This window comes from Salvelinus sp. IW2-2015, linkage group LG2 (genome assembly GCF_002910315.2).
Source record: "Salvelinus sp. IW2-2015 linkage group LG2, ASM291031v2, whole genome shotgun sequence".
In the NCBI taxonomy this organism is placed as follows: domain Eukaryota; kingdom Metazoa; phylum Chordata; class Actinopteri; order Salmoniformes; family Salmonidae; genus Salvelinus; species Salvelinus sp. IW2-2015.
Window position 1 is genome coordinate 28,888,048 of NC_036839.1, and position 26,489 is coordinate 28,914,536.

Sequence of the window (26,489 nt, forward strand, 5' to 3'; positions counted from 1 at the left end):
CTTAAGAGGGTGTGAACGGTGCTGAATAGATGTAAACAAAGAAGCGCTCTCTAGGAAGTGTGAAAATCTCATCAAAATCTTTCAAGAGCATTTTCTCATATGTCGAATAACACGATAATCAACTTGTCCCATGTTTCCTCCAACCGCACTGTATTATACCATTTTGTACTTTTATAAAATGTAAAAATAACATTTGACTTAAGCCTCAATTGAGAAATCTGGACACATACACTATATATACAAAAGCATGTGGACACCCCTTCAAATGAGTGGATTTGTGAATTTCAGCCACACCCATTGATAGAGCTGTCCCGGTCAACTGTAAGTGCTGTTATTGTGAAGTGGAAATGTCTAGGTGCAACAACGGCTCAGACGCAAAGTGGTAGGCCTCACAAGCTCAGAGAATGGGACTGCCGAGTGCTGAAGCGCGTAGCGCGTAAAAATCATATGTACTCGGTTGCAACATTCACTACCGAGTTCCAAACTGTCTCTGGAACCAACGTCAGCACAAGAACTGTCCGGAAGCTTCATGAAATGGGTTTCCATGGCCGAGCAGCCACACACAAGCCTAAGATCACCATGCGCAATGCCAATCGTCGGCTGGAGTGGTGTAAAGCTCGCCGCCACACTTCACCATCTGGCAGTACGACGGACATATCTGGGTTTGGCGGATGCCAGGAGAACGCTACCTGCCCTAATACATAGTGCCAACAAGTTTGGTGAAGGAGGAATAATGATCTGGGGCTGTTTTTCATGATTCGGGCTAAGCCCCTTAGTTCCAGTGAAGGGAAATCTTAATGCTACAGCATACAATGACATTGTGGACAATTCTGTCCTTCCAACTTTGTGGCAACAGTTTTAGGAAGGCCCCACAAGACCTCACAAGACCTCACTAATGCTCTTGTGGCTAAATGGAAACCAATCCCCGCAGCAATGTTCCAACATCTAGTGGAAAGCCTTCCCAGAAGAGTGGAGGCTGTTATAGCAGCAAAGGGGGGACCAACCCCATAATAATGCCCATGATTTTGGAATGAGATGTTTGACAAGCAGGTGTCCACATACTTGTGGTCATGTAGTGTATGTTAAGTTGTTTAGCTGAAATGATGACTATTACTCATATGCCTCATAGCCTGACTTCCATGTCCACATGCTGTGTAAAGGGATGACTGATTCACTGTTGGAATCTCACAGTTTGAAAAGTAATCTGTTGATAATGTCAGAGAGCGTGAGAGTTGGACAAGCATTAGAACTGCATTCCACTCTGTAGTCATGTATCAAAATCAAAGTTTTCATAAATTACAAATAAATATGTCCTGTCAATTTCAGAATTGCAACAGATAGGCCATGCATTTGTTTAGGTAACGTTTGGACATGTTGATGCTTATGCACACTGGTATTAAGTTGTCAAGTCATGTAGCCTGCAGCCATATCCACAGAGTCCAGTCCAGTCCAATTTCTGTACCCAACAATTCCCTATATAGTGCACAAATGGGCCCTGGAGTGCATCCCAAATGGCACCCTATTACTAGAGATTCCTCTCTGGGCGCGTCCCAAATGGCACCCAACCCATATATAGGGGTTTGGTCAAAAGTATTGCACTATATAGGGAATAGGGTTCCATTTAGGACGAAGCCAATGGCTCTCCTCAAGTTCCCAACCCCTCTCTGTTGCTCTAAGGAAAATACTAAATAACATTGCTTTAACATTGATTTAACTCAGAGCTACAAAGAGCCCTGGGGGTCTTTTGGCCAGTGAAGACATTTCTGTTATACACCGCAGCTGTTTTTATACAAACCTCTGTTTACTTTCAAAATAGTTATCAACCCTCAACCTCATCTCCTCGTATGTGTCACAAATGGCACCCTATTCCCTATGTAGTGCACTACTTTTGACCTGGGCCCATAGGGAATAGGGTGTCATTTGGGAGGCACACCTACCCCTTATTGGGTCCACATAGCTGAATCACCTCCCAGTCTTGTAAATATAAATTACAGTTAATTAGGGAGCCATAATGCAGTTTGTCTTGGCTAGCGGGTCTTCATTTTTGGATAATATCCAAAATGGATCCCCCTGATGGTGTTAACGGACATTTCCTTTCTTTGGTAACAGAGAACATCAGTCCGGAGGAAGAGTACAAGATAGCGTGCCTGCTGATGGTCTTTGTGGCGGTCTCTATGCCCACCTTGGCAAGCAACGTCATGTCCCAGTATAGCCCTGCTATCCAAGGTACCTGTTCTTAGATACATGAAGTATATGTTCTATGTATATTATATGTTCTATGACATTTGTTGTTATACTTATTGATATGGTTCCTTCATAATCGTCCTTGTTAACAGTGCTGTAAGATATAGTAGATCCTTTTACCCACAGTGTTTAAAGACATAGTCGAGACACTAATATCATCTTGTCTGTCATCCTTTCACAGGTCACTGCAACAACATCCACTGTCTGGCTAAAGCTATAAACCAGATCGCTGCAGCTTTATTCACCATCCACAAGGGCAGCATCGAGGACCGCCTCAAAGAGTTCCTCGCAGTACGTTTTATAGTGATAGTCCATTTGGTTTATACCACACATTTATCTTCACCCTTTTTTATTATTTATTATAAGCAGCTCTCTTCCTTCATCTGTTTTATATTTATTCTCTATTTGGGCCTGCATCAAAAGTAGTGCACTATGTAGGGAATAGGGTTCTATTTGGGACGCATCCATGTTTTAATACACACAATGTGGGAAAAGGCAGGATCATTTTTTATTTATATTATTTTTTATTTTCATAACCAGGATTGAATAACATTAATGTTCCATAAACCTTCTGTGATTCTAAATAATTTAAATTTTAATATCTTAAATGATTTTTTCTGCATGACTTGTGATTTTTCTGCATTGCTGAGGAGGAGGGCACAGCGACCCACTGACCTTGTTTTCCCCTCTATGTATTTCCATTGGAATTATTCCTCAATGTCCTGTTACTTTTTATTGCGCTCCAATAATGTATTACTATAACAGTGTTGAAATCTTTAATGCTGTTCCCCATCTGAAACCATGTGAGACACAAACCAAGCCAGGTGCTCTTTGAAATGCTTAAATCCAGTGTTTAAATCCATGTGTCAAAGCTGAACCCACATGGCAAGTTTAGAATGGTAAACTGGTGGTTTGGGGTTTTTCATAGTGACTGTGTTATAGACTTTAAATGTCTAGTAACATTGTAAAACTGATGGAAAGAGACACAAGTGCTTCTACACTTTCAGGGTCGGTTTCCCCAGACACAGATAAAGCTTAGTACTGGGAGAGAAAAAAAATCTGATTTCATTTGTTCTTTCTCTCCTGTGCAGCTTGCCTCTTCCAGTTTGCTGAAGATCGGCCAGGAGACTGACAAAACCACAACAAGGAACAGAGAATCTGTCTACTTGCTCCTGGACATGGTGAGTCACATACTGTATGGATATGTCCCAAATGGCACCCTATTCCATATAAAGTACACTACTGTACACTACCTGGTCAAAAAGCTCAGGTTTGCGTGCTGACAGTACTTAGAACCTCTGAACAGTGTCGGCAGACAATCTCTTTTGTGTTGACACAGCAAAGACTTTGGAAGTCATCAGCCACTCTCAGGTTGTGTTTCATGCTAAAATTAGTGCAGTATATAGGGAATAGGGTGCCATTTGGGATGCGGACTAAACTACAACACACGTCATGTTCTATTTAACCTTTATTTAAGTCCCGTTAAGGTCAGAATAACTATTTCCCAAAGGGAGACCTGGGAAAGTAATTTAGGAGAGTCATATACTATTAATTTACGATACTATATCAAACCGAATGACTAAGAATTATACAGTTATGCCTACTCTAGCTATCATCTAACATGTTGTCACATCATCTAACTATCACCTAGCTATCATAACACAGTGTCACATCTAACTATCATCTAACCGGTCTGTCCCATCATCTAACTATCACCTAGCTATCATAACACAGTGTCACATCTAACTATCATCTAACACGTTGTCCCGTCATCTAACTATCACCTAGCTATCATAACAGTGTCACATCTAACTATCACCTAGCTACTAACACAGTGTCACATCTAACTATACACTAGCTATCATACACAGTGCCACATCTAACTATCATCTAACACGTTGTCCCGTCATCTAACTATCACCTAGCTATCATAAACATGATGTCACATCTAACTATCATCTAACACGTTGTCCCATCATCTAACTATCACCTAGCTATCATAACACAGTGTCACATCTAACTATCACCTAGCTATCATAACACAGTGTCACAATCTAACTATCATCTAACACGTTGCCCATCATCTAACTATCACCTAGCTATCATAACACAGTGTCACATCTAACTATCACCTAGCTATCATAACAGTGTCAATCTAACTATCATCTAACACGTTGTCCCGTCATCTAACTATCACCTAGCTACATAACAGTGTCACATCTAACTATCATCGAACACAGTTGTCCATCATCTAACTATCACCTAGCTATCATAACACAGTGTCACATCTAACTATCACCTAGCTATCATAACATAGTTCACATCATCTAACATTAACACGCTGTCACATCCTCTAACTAACATTTAGCTATCATCTAACACGTTGTCACATCCTCAACTAACTTTAGCTATCATCTAACACGTTGTCACATCCTAACTAACATTTAGCTATCATCTAACACGTTGTCACATCCTCTAACTAACATTTAGCTATCATCTAACACGTTTCACATCCTCTAACTAACATTTAGCTATCATCTACACGTTGTCACATCCTCTAACTAACATTTAGCTATCATCTAACACGTTGTCACATCCTCTAACTAACATTTAGCTATCATCTAACACGTTGTCACATCCTCTAACTAACATTTAGCTATCATCTAACACGTTGTCACATCCTCTAACTACATTTAGCTCATCTAACACGTTGTCACATCCTCTAACTAACATTTAGCTATCATCTAAACACGTTGTCACATCCTCTAACTAACATTTAGCTATCATCTAACACGTTCACATCCTCTAACTAACATTTAGCTATCATCTAACACGTTGTCACATCTCAACTAACATTTAGTACATCTAACACGTTGTCACATCCTCTAACTAACATTTAGCATTCATCTAACATGTCACTCTACTAACATAGCTATCATCTAACACCTGTCACATCTCTAACTAACATTTAGCTATCATCTAACACGTTGTCACATCCTCTAACTAACATTTAGCTATCATCTAACACGTTGTCACATCCTCTAACTAACATTTAGCTATCATCTAACACGTGTCACATCCTCTAACTAACATTTAGCTATCATCTAACACGTTGTCACATCCTCTAACATCATTAGCTATCATCTAACACACTGTCACATCCTCTAACTAACATTTAGCTATCATCTAACACGTTGTCACATCTCTAACTAACATTCTATATCTAACATTCACATCCTCTAACTAACATTTAGCTATCATCTAACACGTTGTCACATCCTCTAACTAACATTTAGCTATCATCTAACACGTTGTCACATCCTCTAACTAACATTTAGCTATCATCTAACACGTTGTCACATCCTCTAACTAACATTTACTATCATCTAACACGTGTCACATCCTCTAACTAACATTTAGCTATCATCTAACACGTTGTCACATCCTCTAACTAACATTTAGCTATCATCTAACACGTTGTCACATCCTCTAACTAACATTTAGCTATCATCTAACACGTTGTCACATCCTCTAACTAACATTAGCTATCATCTAACACGTTGTCAATCCTCTAACTAACATTTAGCTATCATCTAACACGTTGTCACATCCTCTAACTAACATTTAGCTATCATCTAACACTTGTCACATCCCTAACTAACATTTAGCTATCATCTAACAGCTTGTCACATCCTCTAACTAACATTTAGCTATCATTCTAACACTTGTCACATCCTCTAACTAACATTTAGCTATCATTCAACACGTTGTCACATCCTCTAACTAACATTTAGCTATCATCTAACACGTTGTCACATCCTCTAACTAACATTTAGCTATCATCTAACACGTTGTCACATCCTCTAACTAACATTTAGCTATCATCTAACACGTTGTCACATCCTCTAACTAACATTTAGCTATCATCTAACACGTTGTCACATCCTCTAACTAACATTTAGCTATCATCTAACACGTTGTCACATCCTCTAACATCATTAGCTATCATCTAACACACTGTACATCCTCTAACTAACATTTAGCTATCATCTAACACGTTGTCACATCCTCAACTAACATTTAGCTATCATCTAACACTTGTCACATTCTCTAACTAAACTTAGCTATCATCTAACACGTTGTCACATCCTCTAACTACATTTAGCTATCATCTAACACGTTGTCACATCCTCTAACTAACATTTAGCTATCATCTAACACGTTGTCACATCCTCCTAACTAACATTTAGCTATCATCTAACACGTTTCACATCATCTAACTAACATTTAGCTATCATCTAACACGCTGTCACATCCCTAACTAACATTTAGCTATCATCTAACACGTTGTCACATCCCTAACTAAACTTTAGCTATCATCTAACACGTTGTCACATCCTCTAACTAACATTTAGCTATCATCTACACTTGTCACATCTCTAACTACATTTAACTCTCTACGTTCAACTCTCAACTACATTTCTATCATCTAACACGCTTGTCACACATCTAACTAACATTTACTATCATCAACACGTTGTCACATCATCTAACTAACATTTAGCTATCATCTAACACGTTGTCACATCCTCTAACTAACATTTAGCTATCATCTAACACGCTGTCACATCCTCTAGCTACCATCTAACACATGTAATATACTGGTTCCAAGGTCAACATTCTCATTAGTCTCTGGCCAGCCCAAAGCAGAAAGAAAATAAAGAGAATTGCAAACCTCTTTCTACTTGAAAATGAACAGAGCACTATTTTCTTTCAGACTGTGTATTGAAAATGACATATGCAGTCATGCATACACATGTATTGTCTGTTGATCAGAGGGGCTTACTGGTCTGTGGGATTTGGATTTGCTTGACTTTGAAGAATAATGTACAGGAGATAGAATAGAAAGACAACCAGGGTGGAAAGAAAGAAGAATCACCCACAGTCTTTATCCTGCATTGGAACTGCATAATATAGAACACACACACCCGTATACCTTATCCATGGGGCTACTCTGCCTCGATAATATAGAGAACAAGGAAAAATCACAAAAGTATGATTAAACTCAGGCTGCATCCCAAATGGCTCCCTATATAGCACACTTCTTTTGACCAGAGCCGTATGTGGGCCCTGGTCTAAAGTACTGCACTATATGGGGAATGGGATGCTATTTGAGACATTCTCACAGTGGTTATTTTAGGTTCTATCCATATCCATCCATGTGTTTTCTCTACCAGATTGTGCAGGAGTCCCCGTTCTTGACCATGGACCTTCTGGAGTCCTGCTTCCCCTATGTGCTGCTCCGTAATGCATACCATGCTGTCTACAAGCAGAGTGTGTCTTCCTCCGCCTGAGAGCCCTGAGAGGAGGAGAGGAAAGAGGGGTTAGAGGAGAGACAGATTAGAGGAGGGAGAGAGCGAGTGAGAGACTCCTCACCTTGTCTGGAGTTCAGCATGCAGATAGTGAAGAGGAGACAAGGGCTGTATGTATCAAGCGTCTCAGAGTAGGAGTGCTGATTTGGGATCAGTGTTGCCTTTTAGATCATAATGAATAACATTAACTTGACAGGGGGAGACCTGATCCTAGATCAGCACTTCTACTCTGAGAAGCTTGATACATGCAGGCAGAGCTCTTTACTGAGAATATAAATATATGGCTTTGGACAACATGAGTCTTATATGATGATATGACCATTGTGGGTGTGCTGTGTTTCAACTTACAGTCTTAAAGAAAACAAAAAAATAGTATTATTGGTTTTGTGGGATCAGGGTTTTTCTTTTCATACAGTTTTATGAATTAATCATTTCTTTACTTAATCTGATGTAAGCTTTGTTGACAATGATCAGTGACAATACACTACTACTTAATTTAATTTTTGAATATTATCTTAGTTTCTAAATATTGAATGGGTTAAAAATTAAACACTAAAAATGCTATTATCGGTAAAGGGGAATGTGCAAAACTAATTGCAGTTTTTTGGAAATGGTGATACACAGTTCTATTCATTATCATTATCTGTCGGTTATTACAGTATGTGTATCTTTGTGAATTTGTGTTATTTACATTTTTTGTGTTTCTTTGAGATATTTGCCAAACTGTTGAGAAAACATAGCATCTTATATTATTTGGAGCTAACCTGAAATGTTGGTATTAAACTTAAATATTATGAAAACTGATAACAGATGGTTGATATTTGTACAAAGCATAGAATAATTTTTTAACTAAATGCCTCATTGGCATAACTACTCCATAGTACCTGTCTGTACGGTATATAATAAACATTCTTTCATATTTATTGAATGTTTATACATAGTTTTCCTTTTACCACTTTTATATGTTTTCAATGTTTCAATGAACCGCGTATCCTCCATAACGTGACAAATAAATCTTAGGTTATATCCACTTACTGGCCTAGAGTCCCATTTGTTTAAAATGTTTGAATAAACTTCAGGATATAAGCTGCACACAAAATACCATACATACTCACACACACACAGATTTGCTATGATTAGCCTAATCATTTTAACTTGAGTGTTTCCACTTGAGACATTTGTTTAGGGAAATTTCCACAGTTCTAGCTATCACAATTGGGAGCAAATTGACTCACATCTGACCTGATTGTCATGTGTTATTGAGTTTGCTTCTCAGTGCTTAGAACTTGAAGGTCTTTCCTAGAACAGTTTCCTTTTTTGTATGTAGGCCAACATTGGTCTTGGTTGTTTTGTGTATTTTTTTGTTTTTTGCTGTCAAAATATTAGTGGGGAAGTGTTCCTCCGGCCTGAGAACACTGAGAGTCCTGGCAGGCAGCCCTCACATTGATGTTTCCCTGGTCATGTTGTTAAACACCCCTCAGTCACATGATCACAGGAACGAACGCATGCAYACACACAAGCCATGATCCAGTTTGACGAGGAACAAACATGAACATTCTAATAATGGCTGGCAAGGTCAATCAGAAGTCCCTTTGATCTTCTACAAATCTAAACCTTAAATCCTAAATCTGCTCTCTATTCCACTGTTACTGTATGTGTGATAAACTAAACAAAAAGGTATGTTAAAAAGCTTTCATAAGAGTAATTTGCTCCACTTTACTTGGCCTAATGTTGCATGGATCCAGTTCATTCTGAAATAGAGAACACTGAAATGGTGAATACTGTATCTTATTTAACAATCTGACCCTATATGACCTCTTGGTCAACTTGTAAAATCCTCCATGCTGTCCATTGTATACTATTTAAACACTGTGTTTAGTATATCGAATCCCTGAGCTGACAAGGTAAAAATCTGAACAAGGCAGTTAACCCACTGTTTCCAAGTATGCCGTCATTGTAAATAAGAATTTGTTCTTAACTGACTTGCCTGGTTAAATAAAGGTTAAATAAAAAAGAAAATAAATAATGATATTTAACATGTTCTTAATTAACACTCATTAACACCTATTAACACTCATCATTGTGTTGAGTTCACACTAATAATTAGGCTTGATTAAAGCTGCTTGTGTACATAGCACTGTCATCATAATATGTAAATTCACTCAGAGAGCAGAATAACTGATGAATTTACGAACGCGCAACGCCCGTTGAATATGACCGGTGTCAGTAAATGTCAACCCAAAAAATGTATTAAATTGTTGCCAGCAGCTCAGTTACAGTCACCAACGCTCTAGATAACATGAAAACAGCCTAACCAGCTCTGCCAGGGTGAGGAAAATGGTCAGAGTAAGGTCTTCAAGCCAACTTTAGCCAGTTAGCAAGCTAGCCAACTTTAGCCAGTTAGCAAGCTAGCCAACTTTAATCAGTTAGCTTGGGTGCTTGACTGACTTTATGAGGTCAGAACGCTCTGATCAACCCTATGTGGAAGATGCATTTCAGGTGAATGCATTCAGTTGTACAACTGACGAGGTATCCCCCTTTTCCTTTCCCTTTCCCTTACTCCACAGCCAAAGAGTCCAGTGTGCGCTCTGAATGCTCAGAGAGCGAAACGCTCTGAATTTACTAACGGACAATCTGACAACGCTCTGAATTTACGAACGCCCAGATCGCTCTCTGACAATCCAGCGTGAATTTACGAAGACACCCCATGTCTTCATAATGGTGACTTCATGAGGGCCATCATGACTGTTTACTTCCAAATAAAAATGTATAACCCGCTTTACTCAAATAAGTTAGGTTATCTAGACCAGGGATGGGCAACTTTGATGAGTGTGGGGGCCACAAAAATCTGAACTCATCAAGAGGGGCCTCAGTGGCTCGCGGGTCTGCATACCCACATCCATACCCACACATCCATACCCCCCAACTTGCGAGTAAAACACTTTAGAGAACCCCCTATTGAGAACAAAGAAGATAAAATAAGTTTTAGAGTTAATTTCCTGCAATTTCCTGCAATTCTACCCAATGAGGAATATAGAACATGATGCAGTTTTAAACCAGGTTTGCTGCAATTCAACACATTTTGTCATTTTTTATATGATATCTGAGTTAGTGACTAACAAAATTAAAGTGGGCCCCAGTCAGAAATTCGACCATCAGTACTATAAGTATAGATAGATAGCTGGCTAGACTAATTTACCAATCGAAAAAATATTAGCTGACGTGCTAATTGAGTGAACCTTTGTACTCTGAGTGTACAAAACATTAAGAACACCTGCTCTTTCCATGACATAGACCGACCAGGTGAATCCAGGTAAAAGCTATGATCCCTTATTGATGTCACTTGTTAATTCCACTTCAATCAGTGTAGATGAAGGGGAGGAGACAGGTTAAAGAAGGATTTTTAAGCCTTGAAACAATTGAGACATGGATTGTGTATGTGTGCCATTCGGAGAGTGAATGGGCAAGACAAAATATTTAAGTGCCTTTGAATGGGGTATGGTAGTAGGTGCCAGGTGCACCGGTTTGTCTCAAGAACTGCAAAGCTGCAGGGATTTTCATACTCAACAGTTTCCCGTGTGTATCAAGACTGGTCCACCCCCCCCAAAGGACATCCAGGGAACTTGACACTTGGGGTCAACGTGAGCCAGCATCCCTGTGGAACGCTTTCCACCTTTTAGAGTGACGAATTTAGGCTGTTGTGTGGGCAAAGAGGGGAGTGGAGCAACTCAATATTGGGAAGGTGTTCTTAATGTTTTGTACACTCAGTACAGGTTAAATATATATATATATATATACACACACATAATAAAAAATAAATAAATGAAATATCACATTTACTTAAGTATTTAGACCCTTTACTCTGTACTTTGTTGAAGCACCTTTGGCAGCGATTTCAGCCTCGAGACTTCTTGGGTATGACGCTACAGGCTTGGTACACCTGTATTTTGTGAGATTCTCCAAATTATTTTCTGCAGATCCTCTCAAGCTCTGTCAGGTTGGATGGGGAGCGTCGCTGCACAGCTATTTTCAGGTCTCCAGAGATGTTCGATCGAGTTCAAGTTCACTCTGGCTGGGTCACTCAAGGAAGCCACTCCTGCATTGTCTTGGTTGTACGCTTAGGGTCATTGTCCTGTTGGAAGGTGAACCATCGCCCAAGTCTGAGGTCCTAAGCGCTCTGGAGCAGGTTTTCATCAAGGATCTCTCTGTACTTTGCTTCATTCATCTTTCCCTCTATCCAGACTAGTCTCCCAGTCCCTGCAGCTGAAAAACATCCCCACAGCATAATGCTGCCACCACCATGCTTCACCGTAGGGATGGTGCCAGGTTTCCTGCAGACGTGATGCTTGGCATTCAGGCCAAAGAGTTCAATCTTGATTTCATCAGACCAGAGAATCTTGTTTCTCATGGTCTGAGAGTCCTTTAGGTGCCTTTTGGCAAACTCCAAGTCGGCTGTCGTTCCTTTTACTGAGGAGTGGCTTCCATCTGGCCACTCTACCATAAAGGCCTGATTGGTGGAGTGCTGCAGAGATGGTTGTCTTTCTGCAAGATTTTCACATCTCTACAGAGGAACTCTGGAGCCATGTCAGAGTAACCATCGGGTTCTTGGTCACCTCCCTGACCAAGGCCCTTCCCCCCCGATTGCTCAGGTTGGCAGGGTGGCCAGCTCTAGGAAGAGTCTTGGTGGTTCCAAACTTCTTCCATTTAAGAATGATGGCGGCCACTGTGTTCTTGGGGACCTTCAATGCTGCAGAAATGTTTTGGTACCCTTCCTAATGGTTAGAGGATTGGGCCAGTAACCGAAAGGTTGCTAGATCGAGTCCCTGAGCTGACAAGGTAAAAATCTGTTGTTCTGCCCCTGAACAAGGCAGTTAACCCACTGTTCCTAGGCCGTCATTGTAAATAAGAATTTGTTCTTAACTGACTTACCTAGTTAAATAAAGGTAAAATTTCTAAAATGTAAAATTCCTCAGATCTGTGCTTTGACACAATCCTGTCTCGGAGCTCTGTGGAAAATATTTTCAACCTCTTGGCTTGGTTTTTGCTCTGACATACACTGTCAACTGTGGGACCTTATATAGACAAGTGTTATATAGACAGCCTTTCCAAATCATGTCCATCAATTGAATTTACCACAGGTGGACTCCAATCAAGTTGTAGAAACATCTCAAGGATGATCAATGAAAACAGGATGGATCTGAGCTCAATTTCGAGCAATAGCAACCTGTTTATGCTTTGTCATTATGGGGTATTGTGTGTAGATTGATGTGGGAAAAAAATGTATTTAATAAATGGTAGAACAAGGCTGTAATGGAAGAAAATGTGGAAAAAGTCAAGGGGTCTGAATACTTTCTGAATGCACTGTATATATACACACACTACTGGTCAAAACTTTTAGAACACCTACTCATTCAAGGGTTTTTCTTTATTTGTACTATTTTCTAAATTGTAGAATAATAGTGAAGACATCAAAACTATGAAATAGCACATATGGAATCATGTAGTAACCAAAGAAGTGTTAAACACATCAAAATATATTTGAGATTTGAGATTCTTCAAATAGCCCCCCTTTCCCTTAATGACAGCTTTACACCCTCTTGGCATTCTCTCAACCAGCTTCACCTGCAATGAATTTCCAACAGTCTCCAGGCTGTGTAAGGCGTATTTGACCAAGAAGGAGAGTGATGGTGCTGCATCAGATGACCTGGCCTCCACAATCATCCGACCTCAACCCAATTGAGATGATTTGGGTTGAGTCGGACTGCAGAGTGAAGGAAAAGCATCCAACAAGTGCTCAGCATATGTGGGAACTCCTTCAACTGTTGGAAAATCATTGCAGGTGAAGCTGGTTGAGAGAATGCCAAGAGTGTGCAAAGCTGTCATCAAGGCAAAGGGTGGCTATTTGAAGAATCTCAAATATAAAATATATTTTGATTTGTTTAACACTTTTTTGGTTACTACATGATTCCATATGTGTAATTTCATAGTTGTCTTCACTATGATTCTACAATGTAGAAAATAGTACAAATAAAGAAAAACCCTTGAATGAGTAGGTGTGTCCAAACTTTTGACTGGTACTGTATATATATATATATATATATATATATATATATATATATATATTTGTGTGTGTGGAAATTGATCCGCCAGTTGCCCATCCCAGAACTAGTCTAATGTCCATGTTTTTCAAAGAAGGCTATGGGGCAAGTTCTGCAGCCCTGCTTGGTGTTGGCTTGAATCAAGAGTAGGAGGAGGGTCAGACAGGCATGATGATGATAGAGGACATTTGTAGAGGGTAAAAAAGCTGGTCCCGCAGACTGAGGTCAGTCCGATTCCAGCGAGCAATCACTGCAGTGCTAACTGGTCTGGGAAGGAGGAGATAGAGAGAGCGGAGCCACAAGCCCACAGGCAATATGATCACACACGCGCCAATGGAATAAGCAACAAAACAGTTGGAAATCGAAATCAATCTTCACCGTCCACGAGGAATTCGATATTTTCGTTTTACGCACGAAAGATGACGTTTGAACCTCTTTCCTTTTACGTGACGCAAAGTTTAGACACGTCCGGGTAGACAGACAACTTTAGTCTAGCTATATATTTTAGGATTTCATTACGCGTTTAAGTTTATCCATTTCGACTTCATAACCAGACATTGCATTTAGATGTATTGATTATCCTAAACCAACTGTCAGCATATAACTGAGGATGATCATGTTTTCCCACGAGTTATTCGTCTCCTTCCTCGCGGTTACCTGTCTGTTTAGGATACCCAGAGCGTCTTCGGCGGCATGTGAGCCCATTCGGATCCCTCTGTGCAAGTCCATGCCCTGGAACATGACGAAAATGCCCAACCACCTCCACCACAGCACCCAGGCGAACGCAGTCCTGGCCATTGAGCAGTTTGAAGGGCTTCTTGGCACCCAGTGTAGTACAGATTTACTGTTCTTTCTGTGCGCCATGTACGCCCCAATATGCACGATTGACTTCCAACACGACCCTATCAAGCCCTGCAAGTCGGTGTGTGAGCGTGCGAAATGCGGCTGTGAACCGGTGATGAAACGGTATAATCACACCTGGCCAGAGAGCTTGGCCTGCGAGGATCTGCCAGTCTACGACCGGGGGGTCTGTATCTCACCTGAGGCCATTGTAAAAGCAGACGGACCAGGTAGGATATGGGTGATTATGATGATTGAAGATTCCATAGTGTAGTTCTGAAATAGGTATTGTGAATAAATACAGGCTACCTCACATAATAAAGACAAAGATAAAAGGAAAACAATATGATGATGACAATATCTGTAGTCTATAAAATTCTCTACAGCAGCCGCTTATAAGTCAACTTTATTCCTGTCTGTTACTTAGACAACCCTTACTATCAGGACCCCTCAAAATGCTCACCTGGTAAGATGCATGTGGCCCTTGAATGTTCTGTGAATTAAACATGACCATTTATTATGTTACCACTATAAAATGACAAATTTAACTACAGTGGCCTATGACATTAGAGGCTACTTGTGAAGTTAATACTGTTATTGAGTGAAAATGTTCTCATCATAGTTGGTTTTATTCAGAATCAACTCCTGACTTTCCAAGTGATTCTCACAATGTCAACTGTAAAGGAGCCAACAATGGTAAAATAATAATCACATTTTCTTTGCTTCATCAAATATTTGGATACTTTTATATGGAGCTGTTGTTAGTACATACTGCAAATGTAGCTTAAAAATTATGTTTGGCTATTGAATTTAGTGCAAAATAATCTGAACAATATTATATTAGAATATGGTATAGAATGTCACCTCATGTTTTTCATTACATGAATTTCAAGAATGTAATTTTGCAGTTCAAAAACGTATACATTTATAGGGCTATTTCAATCCCAGATGTTCTACAATGTATCACATTATTCATTTATTGTTTCAGATCGTTGCAAGTGCAAGTCAGTTAAACTGGGTCTCAAGACCTACCTAAAGAATAATTACAACTATGGTGAGCTATTACATATTTACAATTTTCTGAATGATTTTCATAGGCAATTCTTTTTGCAGTTCATAAATGGGAAAATATTATAGAATGAGAGTGATGTAGTTATTACTTAGTTATTACTCATGATTATTACAATGCATGATTTTATCATTGTCCTAAAACTCTGAAGGACGATTTTCCAGACACAGATTACATTTATAGTCCTGGACTAAAAAGCATTCTCAATGGAATCTCCTCCAAAAGTAGTCTTGGACTAGGCTTAGTTAGTTTCCAGGAAACCGGCACTGTATGTTCAGTCAAACAAGTAGGCTTCAAATGTAAAGTATCCTTTTTAAAATAATCAAACTAAAATCATGTTTAATCCTTTCTTCACAGTGATTCGTGCAAGGGTGAAGGAGATTAAAAGCAGGAATCATGACTTGAGTGCAATCGTGGAGGTCAAAGACATCCTGAAGTCTTCCTTTGTAAACATCCCTCGTGATATGGTCACACTGCACTACAACTCTGGCTGTCCCTGTCCTCCTCTCACCGCCAACGACGAGTATATCATCATGGGTTATGAGAATGAGGAGAGGTCCAGGTATGTCTTGAGCCAGTCATATTACTGGATCTCTAATAGCAACAATCATTGATGGGACAGTTGACTATTGTCTACATCAGGATAGCGGTCAATTCCTATTCCAAATGTCATAATTGAAAAGCAATGGAGCTGAATAGGAATTGGAATGGAATTTACAGCGTACTTTCTGAATTGACGGAATTGAAATGGAAACGACTCCAACCCTGTTCTTCATTTAATTAAGGAAGGCTGTAGGACCTACTGTAGCCTACTGTAGCTTTATTGTAGTTCATACCACATTGTAACTCATGCCACCTATAGTGCCTTTCAGAAAGTATTTACACCCCTTGGCTTTTTTTGAAATGTTGTTGTGATACAAAGTGGGATTAACATTTATTTAATTTAGGTTTAATTTATTTGCACCAAAGAAATACAGATGAAAACAAAATAAAAATGGTGTGCAGATATGGTTGGAAGGACAAGGGCTTTATATGAAAACACAAAAAATATATACAGTACATAAGTACAAAAATAAAAAAGGCTTGTTAAAACAGATAACAAAACCCGCTAATCACAAATGTACAAATTAACCGATCAACAATCACAAAAAAATAAACAGTATATGTTTTGTTTAAATGTATGTGTGGATGTGAGAGTTGGGCTATATGGAGGAGATTACTGAGTAGTTTGGTTCATCAGGCTGACCCCCAATCTTCACTTGAAGTTATTGAGGTTTTGACAATGTGAAGATAAGAATTCCAGAGTATGGTACCTTTGTATCTGATAGAGAATTGACTATGTGAGGTGCGGCAGTGTGGAGGGTGAAGGTTATTGCAGTGTCTTGTGTTTATATAGATGGATTTCAGAATTAACCATTGAAGGGTTTAGGGAGGTAGAAGTTGCCAGGCACGCTGATCTAAGTGTGTCAAGAACTTCAACACTGATGGAATGTGTATCAAGAATGGTCCACCACCCAAAGGACATCACAGGTATATTTTGGTTATCACTATGGCAACCGCCTCAAGGAACAATAAAAAACACAATATTTACATCTTACAGTTAAATGAGAAAATGAGGAAAAGGAATGACACAACTGTGGGAAGCATTGGAGTAAACATGGGCCAGCATCCCTGTGGAATGCTTGACACATTACGACAACTCAGCCCCAATTAATTGAGGCTGTTCTGAGGGCAAAAGGGGGTGCAACTCAATATTAGGAATTAGAGGTCGACCGATTAATCGGAATGGCCGATTAATTAGGGCCGATTTCAAGTTTTCATAACAATTGGAAATCGGTAATTTTGGACGCAGATTTTGCCGAATTTATTTATTTTAATTACATTTTTTATTCTTTTACACCTTTATTTAACTAGGCAAGTCAGTTAAGAACACACTTATTTTCAATGACGGTCTAGGAACGGTGGGTTAACTGCCTTGTTCAGAGGCAGAACGACAGAATTGTACCTTGTCAGCTCAGGGATTCAATCTTGCAACCTTACGGTTAACTAGTCCAACGCTCTAACCACCTGCCTCACGAGGAGCCCGCCTGTTACGCGAATGCAGTAAGAAGCCAAGGTAAGTTGCTAGCTAGCATTAAACTTAGCTTATAAAAAACAATCAATCAATCATAATAAATAGTTATAACTACACATGGTTGATGATATTACTAGTTTATTTAGCGTGTCCTGCGTTGCATATAATCGATGCCGTGCGCATTCGCGAAAAAGGACTGTCGTTGCTCCAACGTGTACCTAACCATAAACATCAATGCCTTTCTTAAAATCAATACACAGAAGTATATATTTTTAAACCTGCATATTTAGCTAAAAGAAATCCAGGTTAGCGTCAGGGTATATGCAACAGTTTGGGCCGCCTGGCTCATTGCGAACTAATTTGCCAGAATTTTATGTAATTATGACATAACATTGAAGGTTGTGCAATGTAACAGGAATATTTAGACTTATGGATGCCACCCGTTAGATAAAATACGGAACGGTTCCGTATTTCACTGAAAGAATAAACGTTTTGTTTTCGAGATGATAGTTTCCGGATTCTACCATATTAATGACCTAAGGCTCGTATTTCTGTGTGTTATTACGTTATGATTAAGTCTATGATTTGATAGAGCAGTCTGACTGAGCGATGGTAGGCACCAGCAGGCTCGTAAGCATTCATTCAAACAGCACTTTCGTGCGTTTTGCCAGCAGCTCTTTGCTGTGCTTCAAGCATTGCACTGTTTATGACTTCAAGCCTATCAACTCCCGAGATTAGGCTGGTGTAACCGATGTGAAATGGCTAGCTAGTTAGCGGGGTGCGCGCTAATAGCGTTTCAAACGTCACTCGCTCTGAGATTTGGAGTAGTTGTTCCCCTTGCTCTGCGTGGGTAACGCTGCTTCGAGGGTGGCTGTTGTCGATGTGTTCCAGGTTCGAGCCCAGGTAGCGGCGAGGAGAGGGATGGAAGCTATACTGTTACACTGGCAATACTAAAGTGCCTATAAGAACATCCAATAGTCAAAGGTATATGAAATACAAATCGTATAGAGAGAAATAGTCCTATAATTCCTATAATAACTACAACCTAAAACTTCTTACCTGGGAATATTGAAGACTCATGTTAAAAGGAACCACCAGCTTTCATATGTTCTCATGTTCTGAGCAAGGAACTTAAACGTTAGCTTTCTTACATGGCACATATTGCACTTTTACTTTCTTCTCAAACACTTTGTTTTTGCATTATTTAAACCAAATTGAACATGTGTCATTATTTATTTGAGGCTAAATTGATTTTATTGATGTATTATATTAAGTTAACATAAGTGTTCATTCAGTATTGTTGTAATTGTCATGATTATTGTCTTCCGGCGCCGATAGAGATGGCAGCCTCGCTTCGCGTTCCTTGGAAAATATGCAGTATTCTGTTTTTTTACGTGTTATTTCTTACATCGGTACCCCGGGTAATCTTAGGTTTCATTACATACAGTCGGGAGGAACTACTGAATATACGATTAACGTCAACTCACCATCGTTCCTACCAGGAATATGACTTTCCCGAAACGGATCCAGTGTATTGCCTTCCACACAATACAATGGATCAGATCCCAGCCGGCGACCCTGGGCGACGCCGAAAAAGGGGAAAACGTGGCGGTCTCGTGGTCAGGCTTCGGAGACGGGCACATCGCGCTCCACTCCCTAGCATACTACTCGCCAATGTCCAGTCTCTTGACAATAAGGTTGATGAAATCAGAGCACGGGTAGCATTCCAGAGAGACATCAGGGATTGCAACGTGCTCTGCTTCACGGAAACATGGCTAACTCAAGGGACGCTAACGAGATCGGTGCAGCCAGCTGGTTTCTCCATGCATCGCGCCGACAACAAACATCTTTCCGGTAAGAAGAGGGGGCGGGGGTATGCCTTATGATTAACGAGAAGTGGTGTGACCATCAATAACACACAAGAACTCAAGTCGTTCTGTTCACCTGATCTAGAAACCTCACAATCAAATGTCGACCGCATTATCTACCAAGGGAATTCTCGTCAATCATAATCACAGCCGTATACATTCCCCCCCAAGCAGACACATCGATGGCCCTGAACGAACTTTATCTGACTCTTTGTAAACTGGAAACCACACACCCTGAGGCTGCATTCATCGTAGCTGGGGATTTTAACAAGGCTAATCTAAAAACAAAACTCCCTAAATCTATCAGCATATCGATTGTGCTCCAGGGCTGGAAAAACACTGGACCATTGCTACACTAATTTCCGCGACGCTTACAAGCCTCCCCCGCCCCCCTTTCGGAAAAGCTGACCACGACTCCATTTTGTTGATTCCTGCCTACAAACAGAAACTCAAACAAAAAGCTCCCGCGCTCAGGTCTGTTCAACGCTGGTCCAGCCAATCTGAATCCACGCTTCAAGACTGCTTCGATCACGCGGATTGGAATATGTTCCGCATCGCGTCCAACAACAATATTGACGAATATGCTGATTCGGTGAGCGAGTTCATTAGGAAGTGCATTGACGATGTCGTACCCACCAGCAACGATAAAAACATTCCCAAACCAGAACCGTGATTGACGGCAGCATTCGCGTGAAACTGAAAGCGCGAACCACTGCTTTTAACCAGGGCAAGGTGACCGGAAGCATGACCGAATACAAACAGTGTAGCTATTCTCTCCGCAAGCAATCAAACAGGCTAAGTCTCAGTACAGAGACCAAATCGAGTCGAAATTCAACAGCTCAGACACAAGAGGTATGTGGCATCTACAGTCAATCACGGATTACAAAAAGAAAACCAGCCCCGTCGAGGACCAGGATGTCTTGCTCCCAGACAGGCTAAACAACTTTTTTGCCCACTTTGAGGACAACACAGTGCCACTGACACGCCCCCTACCAAAACCTGCGGGCTCTCCTTCACTGCAGCGAGGTGAGTAAAACATTTAAACGTGTTAACCCTCGCAAGGCTGCAGGCCCAGACGGCATTTCCAGCCGCGTCCTCAGCATGCGCAACCAGCTGGCTGGTGTGTTTACGGACATATTCAATCAATCCTTATCCCTCTGCTGTTCCCACATGCTTCAAGAGGGCCACCATTGTTCCTGTTCCCAAGAAAGCTAAGGTAACTGAGCTAAACGACTATCGCCCCGTAGCACTCACTTCCGTCATCATGAAGTGCTTTAGAGACTAGTCAAGGACCATATCACCTCCACCCTACCGGACACCCTAGACCCACTCCATTTGCTTACCGACCCAATAGGTCCACAGACGACGCAATCGCAACCACACTGCACACTGCCCTAACCATCTGGACAAGAGGAATACCCGTGAGAATGCTGTTCATCGATTACAGCTCAGCATTTAACACCATATTACCCTCCAAACTCGTCATCAAGCTCGAGACCCTGGGTCTCGACCCCGCCCTGTGCAACTGGGTCCTGGACTTCCTGACGGGCCGCCCCCAGGTGGTGAGGGTGGTAACAACATCTCCAACCCCGCTGATCCTCAACACTGGGCCCCACAAGGGTGCGTTCTGAGCCCTCTCCTGTACTCCCTGTTTCACCCACGACTGCGTGGCCATGCACGCCTCCAACTCGATCATCAAGTTTGCGGATGACACTACAGTGTAGGCTTGATCACCAACAACGACGAGACGGCCTACAGGAGGAGTGAGGGCCCTCGGAGTGTGTTCAGGAAAATAACCTCATACTCAACGTCAACAAAAACAAAGGAGATGATGTGGACTTCAGGAAACAGCAGAGGAGCACCCCCCTATCCACATCGACGGGTCAGTAGTGGAGAAGGTGGAAAGTTTTAAGTTCCTCGGTGTACACATCACGGACAAACTGAATTGGTCCACCCACACAGACAGCGTTGTGAAGAAGGCGCAGCAGCGCCTCTTCAACCTCAGGAGGCTGAAGAAATTCGGCTTGTCACCAAAAGCACTCACAAAACTTCTACAGATGCACAATCGAGAGCATCCTGTCGGCTGTATCACCGCCTGGTACGGCAACTGCTCCGCCCACAACCGTAAGGCTCTCCAGAGGTAGTGAGGTCTGCAGAACGCATCACCAGGGCAAACTACCTGCCCTCCAGGACACCTACACCACCCGATGTCACAGGAAGGCCATAAAGATCATCAAGGACAACAACCACCCAAGCCACTGCCTGTTCACCCCGCTATCATCCAGAAGGCGAGTCGTACAGGTGCATCAAAGCAGGACCGAGAGACTGAAAAACAGCTTCTATCTCAAGGCCATCAGACTGTTAAACAGCCACCACTAACATTTAGCCGCCGCTGCCAACATACTGACTCAACTCCAGCCACTTTAAAAATGGGAATTGATAAATTATGTAAAAATGTACCACTAGCCACTTTTAAGCAATGCCACTTAATACAATGTTTACATACCCTACATTACCCATCTCATAGTATATACTGTACTCTATATCATCTACTGCATCTTCCATCTTTATGCAATACATGTACCACTAGCCACTTTAAACTATGCCACTTTATGTTTACATACCCTACAGTACTCATCTCATATGTATTACCGTACTCTATACCATCTACTCATTTCATGCCTCAGTACCACCACTCATCCATATATCTTTATGTACATATTCTTTATCCCTTCACACTTGTGTGTGTGTGTAAGGTAGTAGCGTGGAATTGTTAGGTTAGATTACTGTTGGTTATTACTGCATTGTCGGAACTAGAAGCACAAGCATTTCGCTACACTCGCATTAACATCTGCTAACCATGTGTATGTGACTAATAAAATTTGATTTGATTTGATTTGATTTGATTTGATTACAAATAAAAATAAAAATCGGGCCGATTAATCGGTATCGGCTTTTTTGGTCCTCCAATAATCGGTATCGGTATCGGTGTTGAAAAATCATAATCGGTCGACCTCTATTAGGAATGTGTTCCTAATGTTTTGTACCCACACTGTATATTTGGTCTTGTTCTTTTAGGTTATTGTCCTGCTGAAAGTTGAATTAGTCTCCCAGTGTCTGTTGAAAAGCAGACTAAACCAGGTTTTCCTATAGGCTTTTGCCTGTGTTAAGCTCCATTCTGTTTCTTTTTATCAACAAAAAAACTGCCTAGTCCTTGCCAATGACAAGCATACCCATAACATGATGCAGCCACCACCCTTCTGGAAAATATGAAATGTACTACTTGACTGAGGGACCTTACAGATCATTGTATGTGTGGGGTACAGAGATGAGGTAGTCATTCAAAAAGCATCATAAAGCCTATTATTGCACAGTGTCCATGCAACTCATATGACTTGTTAAGCAAATTTTTACTCCTAAACTTATTTAGGCTTGCCATAAGGGGTTGAATACTTATTGACTCAAGACATTTCAACTTTCATTTTTAATGAATTTCACATTATGGGGTATTGTGTGTAGGTCTGTGACTCAACATCTAAATTTGATCAATTTTAAATTCTGGCTGTAACTCAACAAAATGTGGAAAAAGTCAAGGGGTGTGCATACTTTCTGATGGCACTGTACCTGTCTGTCATACATGTAGGCTTCTGCTCATCGAAGGCTCCATTGCACAGAAGTGGAAGGACCGTATGGGGAGGAAGGTGAGGCGTTGGGACCAGGTACTGAGGGACCAGAGCCGGGGGAACTCTGGCGGAAGCAATATGCGGAGGAGCCGCCACTGATCAACCAAGACGCGTCCCTGTGCAGTGATGATAGGGTTGCAAAATTCCTCTAACTTCCTAGGTTTTCCAGAAATCTTGGTTTGAAGATTTTGGGAATCATGAGGAAATAAGCAATCTGCAGTCGTTAAACCAGGATTTATGGAAAACCTGGGAATTTGGGGAAAGTTACAGAAATTTTGCAGCCCCAAGTGATGACATATGGGACAACATATGGAGACAAAGATGGAAAGAAAAGTGTTTGCAGACATAAAACTGAGAAATTGCACTATTGCACGTTATTTTTGAACCATTGTCACAATTTAGATAAGTCATAGCTGAATGTAGATCCTTTTTTAGTTGTTGCTTTGTTTCGTATTATTTTTGTTTAATTCTTTGTTGTTTTCATAATCTTTTTTTTGCACAAATAAAATGTTCATTTAACTGTGCTAAATGTGTGGGTATACAGTTGGAGAATGATTGGGAGCCTTGCATGGGACTTTGCTGGAGGAGTGACAATGACTGCATCCCAAATGGCAACCTATTACCTACAGTACAAGTCAAAAGTTGGGACACACCTAATCATTCAAGGGTTTCTTTATTTTGACTATTTTCTACATTGTAGAATAATATTGAAGACATCAAAACTATGAAATAACACATATGGAATCATGTAATAACCCAAAAAGTGTTAAATAAATATATTTCATATTTGAAATTCTTCAAAGTAGCCATCCTTTGCCTTTGACAGCTTTGCACACTCTTGGCATTCTCTCAACCAGCTTCACCTGGAATGCTTGTCCAACAGTCTTGAAGGAATTCCCACATATGCTGAGCACTTGTTGGCTGTTTTTCCTTCACTCTGTGGTCCAACTCCTCCCAAACCATCTCAATTGGGTTGAGGTCGGGTGATTGTGGAGGCCAGGTCATCTGATGCAGCACTCCATCACTCTCTTTGGTCAAATAGCCCTTACACAAGCTGTAGGTGTGTTTTGGGTCATTGTCCTGTTGAAAAACAAAAACCAGATGGGATGGCGCATCGCTGCAGAATGCCGTGGTAGCCATGCTGGTTAAGTGTGCCTTTAATTCTAAATAAATCATTGACAGTGTCACCAGCAAAGCACCATCACACCTCCTCAATGCTTCACAGTGGGAACCGCACATGCTGAGATCATCCGTTCACCTACTCTGCGTCTCACAAAGACATGACGGGTGGAACCAAAACTCTCATATTTGGACTCATCAAACCAAAGGACAGATTTCCACTGGACTAATGTCCATTTCTCGTGTTTCTTGGCCCAAGCAAGTCTCTCCTTATTATTGGTGTCCTTTAGTAGTGGTTTCTTTGCAGCAATCTGACCATGAAGGCCTGATTTACGCAGTTACTTGAACTCTGTGAAGCATTTATTTGGGTTGCAATTTCTGAGACTGGTAACTCTAATGAACTTATCCTCTGCAGCAGAGGTAACTCTGGGTCTTCCTTTCCTTTGGCGGTCCTCATGAGAGCCAGTTTCCTCATCGCGATTGATGGTTTTCCAGACTGCACTTGAAGAAACTTTAAAAGTTATTTAAATTTTCCGTATTGATTGACCTTCATGTCTTAAAGTAACAATGGACTGTTGTTTCTCTTTGCTTATTTGAGCTGTTCTTGCCACAATATGGACTGGGTCTTTTACCAAATAGGGCTATCTTCTGTATACCACCCCTACCTTGTCACAACACAACTGATTGTCTCAAATGCATTAAGAAGGACATAAATTCCTCAAATAAAATTTTAAGAAGGTACACCTATTAATTGAAATGCATTCCAGGTGACTACTTCATGAAGCTGATTGAGAGAATGCCAAGAGTGTGCAAAACTATCATCAAGGCAAAGGGTGGCTACTTTGAAGAATCTAAAATGTATTTTGATTTAACACTTTTTGGGTTACTACATGATTCCATATATGTTATTTCATAGTTTTGATGGCATCGCTATTATTCTACAATGTAGCAAATAGTAAAAAATAAAGAAAAACCCTGGAATGAGTAGGTGTGTCCAAACTTTTGACTGGTACTGTATATAGTGCACTACTTTTGACCAGAGCCCGGGGAATGGGTTGCAATTTGGGACGCACAATTATCAGAAGCACTCTAAAGTCAAAATATCTATATTTATCTAGCAGCTAGACTGCACATTGGATGAAGTGGATGTCTGTCTTTAAGATACCAAACTGCATTAATATGATGGGGTGCTCTGTTAAGCTTTATTTCTTTCAAAGGAAACACAAACGAGTTGTAATCTGGCTACAGCTGCAATGAATGTTCACCTACAAAATGATTAAACACATTTCAAAGGAGAGAAATGAACAATAGAGGAGAGTGGGAGCGAGGGTATATTTTTGGAGTATGCAAAGAAACGGCAGAATAATCCTAGAGGACAGAGAGTATATCATGTAATTGATGACAACATTGAGATATTGAAATAATGATTGGATTACATGTAATCTCTCACAAAAAGTTTGAATTGCTTGCTTATGTTTCGCATGCTTTGTAGCTCAGATGTAACAAGATGATTTACAAAGCGTCTTTCTTACAGACGTTTTTGGTGCTTTGGGTTTTTCTAAACTGAACTGTTGATCTATACATCACTGTGGTTTGACGTCATACACAACATACAAACATATATCAATCTATGAAATGCTAACGACCTTTCAATTGTGATTGTAAATCTGGTTTCAGTGTTTTATTAAACATTGTCTGGCTGGTGTCATGACCAACACATACTCCATGTCTGTCTGTGGTTCAAGAAGAGATCATTTATCATGAAATCAGCATTACATGCTACACTTGCACATAATGTGATCAGAAAATAATTTGTATAAAAAAAAAAAATATTGTCCTCAGCAAACACCTAGTGTACAGTATTACCCTGCCCTGTATAGCCGAGCCTACTTGAAGAACTCAACCTGTCCACAATTGAAACTCTAAATTGACAGGAGTAAACTGTAACATGGGTAGCCTTTACTCGGCTAGCCTACACACCTCCACATATTGAGAGAAGCTGGGTGAGGGGTCTAGACTCTAAATTGACAGGAGTAAAAAGAGGAATGAAGACTCAAGTGGCTACCATGTTTAGGAAACTAAGGGGTCAGAGAATCTGGACTGATAGTTAAATAGTTAACCA

The 26,489-nt window shown here is 40.6% G+C and overlaps 2 protein-coding genes across 12 annotated transcripts in view; both read left to right on the forward strand.

Annotated features, from left to right (window-relative positions):
* Positions 1-8,650, forward strand: part of LOC111977703 (nck-associated protein 1) — a 66,189-nt gene extending 57,539 nt beyond the window's left edge. For all 9 annotated transcript variants that reach the window (XM_024007257.2, XM_024007263.2, XM_024007273.2 and 6 more), the window contains 4 exons: positions 2,110-2,226; positions 2,426-2,535; positions 3,336-3,425; positions 7,482-8,650. In XM_024007257.2, coding sequence (XP_023863025.1) covers positions 2,110-2,226; positions 2,426-2,535; positions 3,336-3,425; positions 7,482-7,598 — 434 coding nt within the window. In that variant the 3' untranslated portion in view covers positions 7,599-8,650. The remainder of the gene's footprint in view (positions 1-2,109; positions 2,227-2,425; positions 2,536-3,335; positions 3,426-7,481) is intronic.
* Positions 8,651-13,923: 5,273 nt separating this feature from the next.
* Positions 13,924-26,088, forward strand: LOC111977742 (secreted frizzled-related protein 3-like). 3 transcript variants are annotated; one of them, XM_024007327.2, is made up of 6 exons: positions 13,924-14,784; positions 14,982-15,020; positions 15,191-15,250; positions 15,543-15,608; positions 15,981-16,185; positions 23,209-26,088. In XM_024007327.2, the coding sequence occupies exons 1-6, from the start codon at positions 14,325-14,327 to the stop codon at positions 23,345-23,347; spliced, it is 969 nt and encodes a 322-aa protein (XP_023863095.1). In that variant the 5' UTR covers positions 13,924-14,324; the 3' UTR covers positions 23,348-26,088. The 3 variants fall into 3 exon arrangements, with proteins under 3 accessions (XP_023863095.1, XP_023863104.1, XP_023863114.1); XM_024007336.2 differs by lacking the exon at positions 14,982-15,020; XM_024007346.2 differs by lacking the exons at positions 14,982-15,020; positions 15,191-15,250.
* Positions 26,089-26,489: the final 401 nt, after the last annotated feature.